Genomic DNA, 14,599 nt, shown 5'->3' on the forward strand with positions numbered 1-14,599 from the left:
CTTCTCATCAATGGATGTCCACAGTGAATCACAGCCACAACCGAGAGGAAGACGAAGAAAATGTATATTTTTGGCACAGGAAACGAGTTGTATGGAGGTTGAAGAAAACAAAAAAGATTCAGTCTTTCACGCATGAAAAAAAAAATTCTCATGAAAAAAAAAATTTGGTTCGAGTCAATTTTTTTTCCACTCTGTTCAACACATGAAAAATGAATCAGTTTCACACATAAAAAAAATTCTAAAGGAAAATGTATTTTTCTTTCATCTGTGAAATTGTGAATTTTTTTCATTTTCCCTCTGGAATCCTGTGTTTTATCATCCTTCTTATCAATGGGTGTCCACAGTGAATCACAGCCACAACCGAGAGGAGGATGAAGAAAATGCATATTTTGGCACAGGAAATGAGTTGTGTTGAGTTGTAGAGTGGCTGGGGAAAAAAGGAATTTTCCCATGATTTTTTTTTTCTTTTCAAAGAAATATTTTATTTTTCACTCTGCTCAACACATGAAAAAAAAATCAGTTTCACACAAGAAAAAAAATTCTCATGGAATTTTTTTTTTCTTTTCTCATCTGTATAACTGATTTTTTTTTTTTCATTTTCACTCTGGAATCCTGTGCTTTATTATCTTTCTTATCAATGCATGTCTACAGTGAACAGTGAATCACAGCCACAACCGAGAGGAAGACGAAAAAAATGCATATTTTTGGCACAGGAAACGAGTTGTATGGAGGTTGAAGAAAACAAAAAAAGATTCAGTCTTTCACGCATGAAAAAAAAAATTCTCATGAAAAAAAAAATTTGGTTCGAGTCAATTTTTTTTCCACTCTGTTCAACACATGAAAAATGAATCAGTTTCACACATAAAAAAAATTCTAAAGGAAAATGTATTTTTCTTTCATCTGTGAAATTGTGAATTTTTTTCATTTTCCCTCTGGAATCTTGTGTTTTATCATCCTTCTTATCAATGGGTGTCCACAGTGAATCACAGCCACAACCGAGAGGAGGATGAAGAAAATGCATATTTTGGCACAGGAAATGAGTTGTGTTGAGTTGTAGAGTGGCTGGGGAAAAAAGGAATTTTCCCATGATTTTTTTTTTCTTTTCAAAGAAATATTTTATTTTTCACTCTGCTCAACACATGAAAAAAAAATCAGTTTCACACAAGAAAAAAAATTCTCATGGAATTTTTTTTTTCTTTTCTCATCTGTATAACTGATTTTTTTTTTTCATTTTCACTCTGGAATCCTGTGCTTTATTATCTTTCTTATCAATGCATGTCTACAGTGAACAGTGAATCACAGCCACAACCGAGAGGAAGACGAAGAAAATGTATATTTTTGGCACAGGAAACAAGTTGTATAGAGTTGTATAATGATTGGAATAAAAAATAATTTTCATGCTTTCTTTTTTCACTCTGTTGAAAACATGAAAAATGAATCAGTTTCACACATAAAAAAAATTCTAAAGGAAAATGTATTTTTCTTTCATCTGTGAAATTGTGAATTTTTTTCATTTTCCCTCTGGAATCCTGTGTTTTATCATCCTTCTTATCAATGGGTGTCCACAGTGAATCACAGCCACAACCGAGAGGAGGATGAAGAAAATGCATATTTTGGCACAGGAAATGAGTTGTGTTGAGTTGTAGAGTGGCTGGGGAAAAAAGGAATTTTCCCATGATTTTTTTTTTCTTTTCAAAGAAATATTTTATTTTTCACTCTGCTCAACACATGAAAAAAAAATCAGTTTCACACAAGAAAAAAAATTCTCATGGAATTTTTTTTTTCTTTTCTCATCTGTATAACTGATTTTTTTTTTTCATTTTCACTCTGGAATCCTGTGCTTTATTATCTTTCTTATCAATGCATGTCTACAGTGAACAGTGAATCACAGCCACAACCGAGAGGAAGACGAAAAAAATGCATATTTTTGGCACAGGAAACGAGTTGTATGGAGGTTGAAGAAAACAAAAAAAGATTCAGTCTTTCACGCATGAAAAAAAAAATTCTCATGAAAAAAAAAATTTGGTTCGAGTCAATTTTTTTTCCACTCTGTTCAACACATGAAAAATGAATCAGTTTCACACATAAAAAAAATTCTAAAGGAAAATGTATTTTTCTTTCATCTGTGAAATTGTGAATTTTTTTCATTTTCCCTCTGGAATCTTGTGTTTTATCATCCTTCTTATCAGTGGGTGTCCACAGTGAATCACAGCCACAACCGAGAGGAGGATGAAGAAAATGCATATTTTGGCACAGGAAATGAGTTGTGTTGAGTTGTAGAGTGGCTGGGGAAAAAAGGAATTTTCCCATGATTTTTTTTTTCTTTTCAAAGAAATATTTTATTTTTCACTCCGCTCAACACATGAAAAAAAAATCAGTTTCACACAAGAAAAAAAATTCTCATGGAATTTTTTTTTTCTTTTCTCATCTGTATAACTGATTTTTTTTTTTCATTTTCACTCTGGAATCCTGTGCTTTATTATCTTTCTTATCAATGCATGTCTACAGTGAACAGTGAATCACAGCCACAACCGAGAGGAAGACGAAGAAAATGTATATTTTTGGCACAGGAAACAAGTTGTATAGAGTTGTATAATGATTGGAATAAAAAATAATTTTCATGCTTTCTTTTTTCACTCTGTTGAAAACATGAAAAAAAAAAAATCAGTGTCACACAAAAAAAAAAATTCTCATTCTCATTTTTTTTCATGTGTTGAACTAGGTAAAAAACAATGTTCACTCTGGAATCCTGTGTTTTATCATCCTTCTTATCATTGGGTGTCCACAGTGAATCACAGCCACAACCGAGAGGAAGACGAAAAAAATGCATATTTTTGGCACAGGAAACAAGTTGTATGGAGGTTGAAGAAAACAAAAAAAGATTCAGTCTTTCACGCATGAAAAAAAAAATTCTCATGAAAAATTTTTTTTGGTTCGAGTCAATTTTTTTTCCACTCTGTTCAACACATGAAAAAAAAATTCACACCATTTTACACATAGATTTTTTTTTTAGAACTGAAAGAAAATGGATCAACACAAAAAGAAAATTCTCTCCTAAAAAACATGCTCTATGTAATTGTAAAAAGTGAAAGGCCCAGCAGCCACCTATCTGCAGCAGAGACATGCATCACCATTGTTTCTGGCTGAGGGTGGTGCTTCCAGTCACCAGGGGAGCTCGACTGCAGAGAGCTTCTGATGTGGTCAGTGACACTGATGATTCAGAACCCTCAGCTGAGCTGGAGGACTCTGTGTTTGTTTGTTCATGTGCTGAACACTATTTAATCCCACAACACTCAGCTGTAGTGGCTGGTCTGTACCCGCTGCAGCCCTCTGTGTTTGTTAGTGTCTAATCAGGAAACAATGGTGGAGCCACTGCCATTCTTTCTGAACTGACAAGGGCTGACGTTGACTTGGCCGTGCACTGCACTGTGGGACGGCTTTGTGCAAACCAGATGGTGCCAAACTGTCTTTATGAACCTCAGCTATGCAAATGACTGATCAAGTCCACTCACCTCCAATCACAAAAGCCTTTTCTCAGTGATTCTCTGCGCTTTTTAATTTCTAAGTGCAGTATCCAGTCTGCAACTGGACTTGTTTCAGTTTCTTGAAGACGTTTCACTTCTCATCCAAGAGGCTTCTTCAGATTTAACTAACTGGAGGGGAGTCGCAGGCTTTTAAACTCTGTGTGGGAGTGTCCTTACAGAGTCGTTAGTGCCACTTGTGAGTCGTTGACCCAACCGGCCTTAATAAAACAAATGATGTAAAGAGTGGATGAGGCTGTGTGGTGGACATCACCATCAGCTGAACATGAACACCATCACTAAAGACACCTACAACTGTTCAAAGCTAACATCACCATGTAAAGTCACAAATATACTGATGCCACGATCTTCACGGACACATCAGGCTGTGTTTACTGTAGTCACATCTTAGGTTAGCAGCCATAAAAATTAATATTGTGATTATATCCTCCCTTTATGTACTTTGGTCCTCTAATAAACTCAGCGACACCTGGCTAAAAGGGACTGCCGTTGTTTCTTTCTGTCAAGCTTGATAATTCCTACCACAGCTCCACTCGACTTGAATCTGACAGGAGACTATTTGGCCGACGCCCCCTCGAAACACCAAGGAATTTCAATTAAGAAAAGTCTCCCTTAATTTCACACTTCCAGTGAATGAAACTTGTTGCACAGCCAGTTTGTTTACAGTGTCAGCATCCTGTTTTACATCCACACACACACACACACCATTCAGAGGGCCCGCACACTGTTTGTATCCTTGGGTGGATATGCAAATGATTAAGATGCCCTCAGTTGACTGTGTTGTGCGTTTTCCTCAACACAACGCAATTATTTCCCTCGTGAGTGTGTCTTCTTCCCGTTGTGTTTATTTCTGTGTGCCGTGTTTTTGTCATTTTCGCTGACCTGTAGCAGCTCCTCCTGGTCACCGCCCACCTCCAGCGCTACGGCAACCGAAGCAAAGGGACGACTGGCCATCTGCTGTCGCTCTCTCATCAGCTGCTACAGAGAGAAACAGGAAAAAAAGCAGAAACGATTTTTAATTTTGATAAAAAATTCTGACAGACACACACTGTTATTTACTGTCGGCCACTGATCAGCTCTACTCGGATCAACAGGAGATGAAATGCCTTGCTCAACGGTTGCTCATTTCTCCCTTGCATCCATCTCGACTGTATGTTTTAAACCAGAAGCCAAATAGTGCAAACGCCTGCTTTTCTAGCTGATAACCATGTGAGATTCAAGAGAGGAGAGAAAAACATAGGAAAAGGAACAAATTGGAAGAAGGAGAGGGCACTGGAGCGGGAGAGAAGAGAGGCAGAGAGCAGTAAAGGAGGTAAAGGAAGAAAAAAGAGGAGGAACGATGAGGAAGGGTAGGAAGAAGAGATCAAAGCAAAATCGTGTTGCTAGATGCACAGGAGGAAGGTGAAGAGGAGCGGGGATTGGCAGGTGGTGGGGGGGACGGAGAGAGTCAGAGGGGGGGAGGAGGAGGAGGGCAAACCTCATTAATGAGGAAATGTCAGATGAACAAAGGCAACACGGAGAGGCCTCTACCAGCATGAGGTCCAAAAACAACACAGATATACAGTACATAAAAAAAACCCCAGCAAAAACCAGAAAAACATATCGGGAAGAGTAAAACAAACTCACCAACTCTCCCACACACATAAACATCAACAGACAAAATAACTGTCTATGTGCATCTATACCTGCTTTGAGGACACACACACACGGAAATGGTGAAATCAACACGCTCGCCGCAGCCTCATCTACTCGTCTCTCTCCATCAAAAAGCCCCGTTTCCCAGCTCTTTCCACTTCACCACAGACATGTTAATGGGGTTTTGTTTCTACATTTAGCTCCGGGGTGGCCACCTGTTCCACGCAAAAACAAACTCATTCCTGCCTGATTATACGCCAAGCTCTAATCATCAGTATGTTGCTTGTTGTTCGGCAAAAAATCTGCCTGGTGCAGCACACACACACACACACACACACACACACACACACACACACACACAGACGCACACAGAGAGCTCTCTGATAGGTTAAACCAATGCCGGGAAGGCAGATGGAGAATCTGGGCAGCAGACTGTGACCCGTACAGGAGAGGAAACTTACAGGACCTCAGAGGAGAGTATGTTTACAAACTCAGACGGGTTTCAAAATGATGAATTACATGAAATAAACTTTTATGTCTCAGCGTGGGATAATCCAGCCAGTGCAGAAGTAAGCACAGTAAGGTAAAGCAAGGAAGTGCTGAGAAAAACAATACACCTGTGGAACAAAAAGTCAGAGGATGCAACAGTGTTAAAATACCACTTTCTTGTTTATTCATTGGCCTCTTAATGATGACCTAGAGATAAGATTAAAAGCTAAAAATAATTAAAACAGCAACTAGAAACAATAAGCACAGACAGGATGTAAGAGGGACTTGAAAGAAAATTGGAAATGGGAAGAACGGAACAGAAAAAGCAGCACAACCAAAGACAGAAAAGCAAAAATAACAAAACAAAGCGGACAAAGCACAACAAGAGTGTAACACACAAGCAATGATAAACAGAAGGAAACAAAGCAGGCAGATAATAAGTCAGTAAAAGGAAGAATAAATGTAGCATCGCACTGCTTCTAAATGTCAATGGCCTTCACACTCTGTTACCTCTCCCTAAACTGAAGCATCTATCCTGTCGCTGAGAAAAGGCTGCACACATTGACATTAACCAGCTGTCAGGTGTTGTGCTAGCGCGCCGCCGGCTGCTCGCTTGCCAGTGTCAGACTCTTTAAGCATGAATGAATACTACACCTGTAGCTACATCAGCACAGTCAGGCACTCCTGGCGGCGGCAACTGCTCCGCTAGCGCGCTGCCTTTGCCAGCTAATGTGATGTCTTCTCTTGTTAGCTGTCAGGGCTATGCTAACGCTGTAGAGATGACAGCGTGTGCTCGCTAGCATCGCTGTTAGCCTCCTGCTGATGTCGGCTTAGATTTGTAGGAGCCTAGGTGAGGCGGCGTGGGTGAGAGAAAGTCTTGTCAGTGTGCTCTGAGCTTTAGAGGAGGTAATATATCCCCTTTCATATAAAATTCATTGTATCAAAAAGGTCTTTGGGGCACTTCGTAGTTGGGATTTCACACAGATTGGTCAAAAACCTGATTAAAATGATGACACAGTCCATCAACGCCTCAAACAAGACCAACAAAAAGAGAGAATTAGACTCCCAAAACCATCTATATGAACTGGTTTTGATCTGGTACCCTACAGTTAAAGAAAATATGTATTTATATAACGCTTTCTAGTCTTACCGACCACTCAAAACGCTTCACAACACAACTCAGCATTCACACACATTCATGCACTGGTGCCAGAGGCTACCATGCAAGGTGTCACCTGCTCATAAGGAGCAATAACCATTCATACACACTCACACACAGATGGAAGAGTCACACGGAAGCAATTTTTGGGTTCTGTATCTCGCCAAGGACACTTCAACATGTCGACTGCAGGAGCCGGGGATCAAACCACCAACCTTCTGATTGGTTGATGACCGATCTGCCTCCTGAGCAACAGAAATCACCATCCAACCTCCAACATTACGTAATTTCCAGCAGAGTGAGCTTTCATTAGTCTGAGGAGTTCAGTTGCAAAAACAAATTCTTAATACTTTTATTTCAGTTACGTCACTATTATCCTTTTATCATTATCATTTCTTCAGTTTTAGTTAGAAGAACTTCGATAGGAGGCCGTTAACGTACAACTGGACCTGTGTTTATACATTTTCTGGGTGCATCCATGTGAATGCTGGTGTCATATGAGGTGTTCTCTCTGCTCCGTCTTCCCTGAAGCCACTGCTCCTGTGTTATTGAGATTAGACAAACTGGTCAAGGTAAGCCGGGTCACATTTATTCGTGTGTGTTCAGACCAGATAAATCAGTCTAGACAGTGGAATTATGTTGGGACATAAAGAAAGGAGTAATATTCAGCACTGTGTAAAGTTTTAGAGTGAATATGCAAGTTTGTGTACGTGTGTCGAGCGTACATGGAGACGTTTTGTTCACTGTGCATGTAGCCCATACATACAAATGCACATGTTCATTCTGATCCAACAGACCACTTGTCTGCGTAATCATGCATGTGTTGTATGTTTAATGCCCCCTTTGACAAGTCCTTGAGTGGGCAACAAGGACAAGGCAGCGGCCATCTTCTCCGTCTGCCTGTTGGGCCGTAAATCAGCCATAAAACGGCTAATTAACTCTGCTGTGCTGTAAACAAAGCAGTACCACGCTAGACACCACCAACTGGGTAACGAAAGGAGGTGGAGGGAGGAGACGGAGCTATATGTATGTATGTGTCTGAGGGAGAGAGAGTTTCAGTTTGGTGCTGGAAATTCAAAACTGAATCAAAGTGAACAATTTTTTAGCCATCTTCATTGAATGTCCCTGTGTTTATGTAGCTTTGAGGGGAAGGCGTGGCATATAAACATCCATCCGTTCATCCAGCCATCTCAGCCGGACAGACAGACGGATGCATAAACAGCCAGGAGAAAAAACGAGAGTGCTGCAACAATGAAGTCAATCACACGGCGAATTATGCTTCACAGAGCATACCTCAACCAAAGTAGCACCTGCAAGCTCAAATTGCGAGTCCTGTGATACGGACTGGATGTATCTGTGTAATGTGCAGTTTGCTGATTTCAAATGCACTCCAGTGCAAATGAGAGGTTTCACAACAAGACGAGTGGCTCTCTGCTCGTACGGCTGCAATTAAACTCCATAGCAGCTCTGTGAGGGCAGAGCTATGGTAATGTCCACACATCTGCAAGCCTCTGTGCATACGTCAGTGTGTATGTTTGTTTGTGTGTTGGTTGAGAGTTGTGGGGGAATAATGCAGCAGCATGGATCCCATACTCTACTCTTGTGCCTAAACCTAACCAAAGCATAAGCACAGGAAAGTAAAAGGAAAGTAGTGTGGAGGTTGCCTTTGCCTATAAAATAAATGTATCCACATACTTTGACCATGTCGTGCACTTTGTTTAGTCAGTAAGTTATGCATGTTGAATAGGATGTAATACAAATTTGTGATGTCCAACGTAAATGTACACATCTGTTGAAAAATGAAACCTTGCTGAGAGTGCAGAGCAGAATAACACTGCACAGTGAATAAAGACGTATGGTAAGGTAGACAAACAAGAACAAATTCACAGAGAACACACACCCGACTCACAGACACACAACCGAATGTGCTGATGTGAAACTACTAAACAACACATTTCTCATCCAACTTCACTGCCCCTGTTTCCCCCCGTGGATGTAGTGCAACATCAGCGTCCATGTTGCTCCAGTCCATCTGTAAACTAACTCGATGGTTTAATCAATGCCACAGCAGGCTGCAGGTTTGGGTCTGATTAATGTTTTAATCAGAGATACGAGGGGAACAACCATTTCTGGACAGGGCTTATAACTCTAACTGACTGTTCCCAAATCAACAGAAAGTCTCAACATGTTGAACTACATGTTCCACATGAAGTGTTCAAGCTAATTTCCATGTTTATAATGACTGCTGGAGAGCCGCTATAAGTCAAAACATCATCATGGCTCTGCCACAGTGGCTGCCACTGAAAACTGATTTATTTTTTTAAAGGAATTGCTGAGAAATCTTCAACCCAGTTGTCTCTTTTGACCCTGGACTGATGGCTACTGTGTTTCTCAATGTCCCATGAAGACCGCAGTACAGTTGAAAAGGTATTTTCTGGGCGTCTCAAGAGTAAATGCAAATATGCGAAAGGAGCAGATGAAAAGGGTGACTGTGACAGTGCATTTTACGGTCCAGCACCAATAGTAAAAAGGAAAAATGTTATTTTAATGTAAAATCCGGTCAAGCATTATGTGACTCCACAAAATCCGACTTCTTTTCAGTGCAGGATGGGATACTTCTGTTAGACATAACAAATTACAGTCTCAGTTTTGTTTGAGCTCAATTTTATAGAAGGAAATGTTCACGGGCACAAAAAGTTAGTTGGATGGTCCCTGGCTATAGGAATAAATTGAGTTGTGATCCTTTTTGGGGCAGTCTGTGTTGAGTTGCAGAGACTGATCTGCCCTCAGGGATCTTATGATAGCATAATGGAAGAAGCAGAAGCTTAGTAAAGTGTACGTACACGCATACTCTAAAGATAAATGACTACTTCAGATTTACGATCACTGCTTCAGAATTTGCACAGAATCGTATCCTGCACTTTGTCTTACAGCAGGTCCTGGGTTGGAAAACCACCAAACGAAGCGCGATGTCTAAATCAAAGGCATAGTTTCATTCGTACCAGTACATACACTGAAGAGATGCCAAGACACACAACACAAAGACACAAGACACACACACAGTATCTTACTAGAGCATTGTTGGAGCCCCTTGATAGGCATCTACAGAAATAACACACATACATATTCATACAATAATGATTGATACTGATAAGTTTTCAATTATCCCTCATTATGTGGCTTTTGAAGCTCACTGCTGTGACTGGAGACAGATAGGATTTGCAGCTTTCCCTCTCGGCACAAAATACGATATTAGCTATTGAAGAAAGAATGAATCAATTCAGATGCAGTGTCCGCAGAGACGCCGCTGGTCTGCTTGTTTGATACAATGCAGCTGCTCAACAAAGGACTCACACATGGATGAACTTGCGGATTTACATCATAAAAACACTTTGGAAAAAATGCCAAATTCGTCTGGTGGATGTGTGTAGACAAAACAGGTGGGAGCACAGAAAGACACACTGAAAATCACACACACTCACACACACAGACACACTTCTCTACTTCTTGAATTTGTATGCCTGTGAGGCCACAATCTAGAGGCGATAACAAATCTCATTTCCGGCATGTTTGCCAAGTTCTCAGGCGACATTTGTCTTCTGGCTGAATGCAGTGAGTGGGATCTGAGCAGAGTAAACAAGGGCACAGATATCCTTGTATGATAGGATCCACCACTCCACACCAGCTTCCAAAACACCATCGCCGGGACTGGACAGAGCACTTGAGAATCTTGTTCAGTGTTGGCTCTGCAACAAAGCCTTTCCAAGGGTAGTTTTTACTTTACCAAATACCATCAAAAATCACAGTATAATGCACTTCTCTTGAGGCGGTTGTGGCATTTGATCAGGATGCTTCCTGTCCTTCCTTTGGAAGTTTTCTAGCCACGTTCAACTGTTTAACTACAGATTCTGGGGGTAGATCCACCACGACCTAGCCTGGATAAGGGGCAGAACGGACGGACGGATGGATGGATGGATGGATGAAAACTGCTGTAAATCCAAGCTAGAGCTGCCGTCGTCTAGGAAGGCGGTAGCTGAGAACTTTTCAGATCCAGGTTGAAAGGGGGTTGGGAGGATATTAAAATTAAAATATTAAAAGTATAGATTTTATTCTAAGATCTCTTAGATTAGATTTCTTTTAAGGACCAAAACCATTTACCATTTTTCGAATGCATGCCATAGATTTTTAGATTACTGGTTGTAGACTTGATGTTCATCATGATGGATTACTTGATTCAAGTAAAATTGTAGGAACTGTACGGTATGGACATGAATAGAAATGAATACAAATTGAACAGAAATGGTTCACATGGTTAACAACAACCAGCTTTGTTGAAGAACATGTGATGTGTAGTAAATGAGCAAAAACTTTCAAAACCACTGGTCCTTCAACTTCTGAACAGATGAGAGTTTTGGAGAGGTGCTTAAGTGCTGCAGGATTTTATAAGAGCAGGATTATCAAGGTTAGGATAAAGCGAGACAAGCTTGAGGGTAGAAAGATACACACAGACAACTCCTAATATATGTCTCACACTTCGGTCTGGCCTAGAAACTGGCTGAAAACAGCTACAACAGACGAAATCAGGATGTTACAACCACAGTGCGCCAGACAACCTGATCACAGCAGAACATCTTCGACGTGTCCTGGCATGGTGGTCGAATAAATCCCCATTGATTTGGAGAGCTAATTAGAGAGGGCCAAAGAGACAAAGAGAGACAGAAAAGGCTTATAGATCGTGTGGCTTGTAGCTGTTACTCTGAACAAGGCAGACACACTCTTGTATTATGACCAATAAGTCCCATTCACAGCTAACTGCCTGGCAATTACTGCTAACACTTCGGCTCGGGGAGAGAAAGAGAGGGAGAAAAGACAACACTGAGACAGGCAGAAATAATCCAGATCAAATAGAACTGAAATAGGCCAAATCAATTGGGTTTGTGTGAAACAAAACTGTGAAATGCTCATATGTGTACAGTTTGATAGACTGAACACTTGCAAAAGTGATTCTGAACATCTGAGGTGGACAGTTTTCTTTCCAGCGCTGTCAGAAAATTGGTCTTCTACCAGATGATCTGAAGTAGAAATTATTGGATTGAAATACTATAAAGGGACAATTTTAGAAACACTGACAACACGCCTCTTTTCCCAGATGTATAACAGCACCACTACAGCCTCAGATTAACCTGGACTGTACTGACTATAAAACCTTTTACTATCATTCAAAACTTGTTATTTATCATCATTTTTCTTATGCTCTGTGTCCAGCTTGGAAAGAATAAAGAATAGTTTCTCCTTTTTCACTTGTTTTTCAATATAATACTGATATTGTGTGTGTGGAGAGGAAGGATGCCTTGATGAACATGTTAAAAATGGACTTCAGATTATCTGAACCGTTCCTTTAGTCCTGTCACAGCTAATAAAAAACAAAGTCTGACACTAATGCATACAAAAACTGTGACAATAAAGCTTTGAATCATATTTGTAACGCAATTCTGGTGGATTCATGTAAATCTGAATAATTTATGTGAATTTGGCGAGACTAAACATTCACAAAATACAGATAGAAGTGGCTCAAGGCTTCACTGAAGTGTCAGATCACTGGAAACAAATGGGCTGTTGAAATGTCTCTCTGTCTGTCCGTCCTTCTATTCCTCAAATGTAGTCAGTGTAGTGTTAAGCAGTGTGGTGACCTGGTCCACTAAATCACCACCCGCTAACAGACAGAGGGCGAGAGACCTAAAGACACAGAGCGAGAGAGAGAGAGAGAGAGGGAAGGAAGGAAAAGTGGGCTGTTTTCAGGGGTCATCCATTATATCCTATCATATTAGCCCTCATCATTGGCCTGCTCAGACAGCCATCATCCATTCACATTCTCCACAGGCCAACACACACAGGCACGAACACACACACACACGCACACACACACACACACACACACACACACACACACACACACACACACACACACACAGGGAAGGTTTCTTCAAATGACTGATAAAAGTCCAGCAGCTGGAGTTAATCTGCTGTACTTGGCACCTCTAACACTCAAGTTACACTCTCGAGTTTCACAAGTGCAAACAAAATCGGTGTGTGCGAATTCGCCACGCACCGCGGTTGTCTGGTTCCCACGATGAACTCAAGGGGTTTGCATGTAATATGTGCAATATCAGCTCTTGAAAGACGAAGTAACACACACAAAGTAGACAAAATACAAGTAGTATAAAAGAAGAGCAAGAGTCTGATCGACATATCGGTCAGCTGGTATTCAGTCAGCATATATGTTGTCTGATATGTGCCAATATAAAGCAGAAGAAGTTGCTTGGGGTTTTTCTAAATTATTAAATCCCCAATGAAATTTACTGTTGTAGTGCACGGATGTCATTTTATTGTTAAACTGTAAAATCTTCTACCTCCGTTACATATTGTTGTCACAGGTGTTTGATAACCACATTTGCGGGATCATCGTAAAAAATGAGAGCATTTTGGACGATATATTTCGATATGGGAATGTTTTACTGCCTCACAGCAGCATCGGCCCCAAAAGTCCAGTTTTGGTCAGGCTCTGAGAAGAACAACAAAAACTTTAAGGACTTGTAGGCAGAAGAAGTTGAAATATAGTTTGTAATATTGTAGTGAAAAAGATTTATTTATGTATAAAAGTATGAACTCTTCAGGCTCGTGTGTGTGTGTGTGTGTAGGTGTGTGTTTATAGACGCGTCTGCCAGTGGAGAAAACTGTAGGTGGTTCTTATTATCACCCTGACAGTCTGATTTACAAGATTTAAACAACCGTACATCCCTTTGACCGCAGTCTCACACACACACACACACACACACACACACACACACACACACACACACACACACACACACACACACACACACACACACATTCCACACAGTGAGCACACTGGTCCGAAACCCTGCAAGGCCCCAATCACAGAGCATACAGACATACGCTGTATACCACTGCCCTTCTCTCTCACACACACTCACACACTCACACACACGTACCCTCAGTCCTTTGGTTTCCTTGGGAACAGTGTTTATCCCGTCCATTTAGTCCATTTAGCCGCATGTCCCATTAGCATCAACCTCCCATCTGTCTACCCGGCCCCTAGAGGAGCTCCAGTGTGTGTATGTGACTGATTGCATGAGTGTGACTATCTGCACTAGTGTTTATGTGGATGCAAATGTTGTGTGTGTGTATGTGTGTGTGAGTGTGTGTAGTTTATGTTACCTCCTGATCACCGCCCTCCCCTCCACAAACTAATCAAATATCAGATTAACGTTCATCAATTCCCACCTGCACCGGCGACGCAGCGCATAATCATTATCCCTGACCTCTCTGGTTGGCTGGCTGGCACCCGTCCTATCCACCAATTACACTCCGCAGCTGACAGGCCAACTGACACTGCCACTTCCTGCCCTGTGTATCCAATTAGATTGCGTCGACAAAGCGACCCCAGGCGGGATAGGTTGGCTGGGATTGTCGACCCTGAGGTCAAGGAGAGCTTCTCTGATTGGGTGTCAGCGAGCTGACCACTAGCAGGCAAACCTTTTGTTAATGAGATCATTACATCTTCATAATATAGTAATGTGAGGAGATGTTTAATCATTCGGGGCCTAATTCACTGTCAAGTATGATTTTAGTCACTTTGAAACAACTTTGTGGCTCATGCAAGGGAAGGAACACTTCAACACAATAGCTTCAGTGGAGGCGTCATAAATGTGGTAACTAATGGAGCTGGTCAGTGATTGTCCCAAAAGATATG

General features: G+C 41.0%; 1 protein-coding gene across 3 annotated transcripts in view; it reads right to left on the minus strand.

The window, feature by feature from the left end:
* Positions 1 to 14,599, minus strand: part of atrnl1a (attractin-like 1a) — a 247,352-nt gene that overhangs the window by 57,360 nt on the left and 175,393 nt on the right. For 2 of the 3 annotated variants that reach the window (XM_084375615.1, XM_084375613.1), the window contains one exon: positions 4,425 to 4,520. In XM_084375615.1, the coding sequence (XP_084231741.1) occupies positions 4,425 to 4,520 (96 nt within the window). The remainder of the gene's footprint in view (positions 1 to 4,424; positions 4,521 to 14,599) is intronic. The other variant, XM_084375614.1, reaches the window with a different exon arrangement.

The sequence above is a fragment of the Pagrus pagrus genome (assembly GCF_965226575.1).
Source record: "Pagrus pagrus genome assembly, chromosome: 15".
NCBI lineage: Eukaryota > Metazoa > Chordata > Actinopteri > Spariformes > Sparidae > Pagrus > Pagrus pagrus.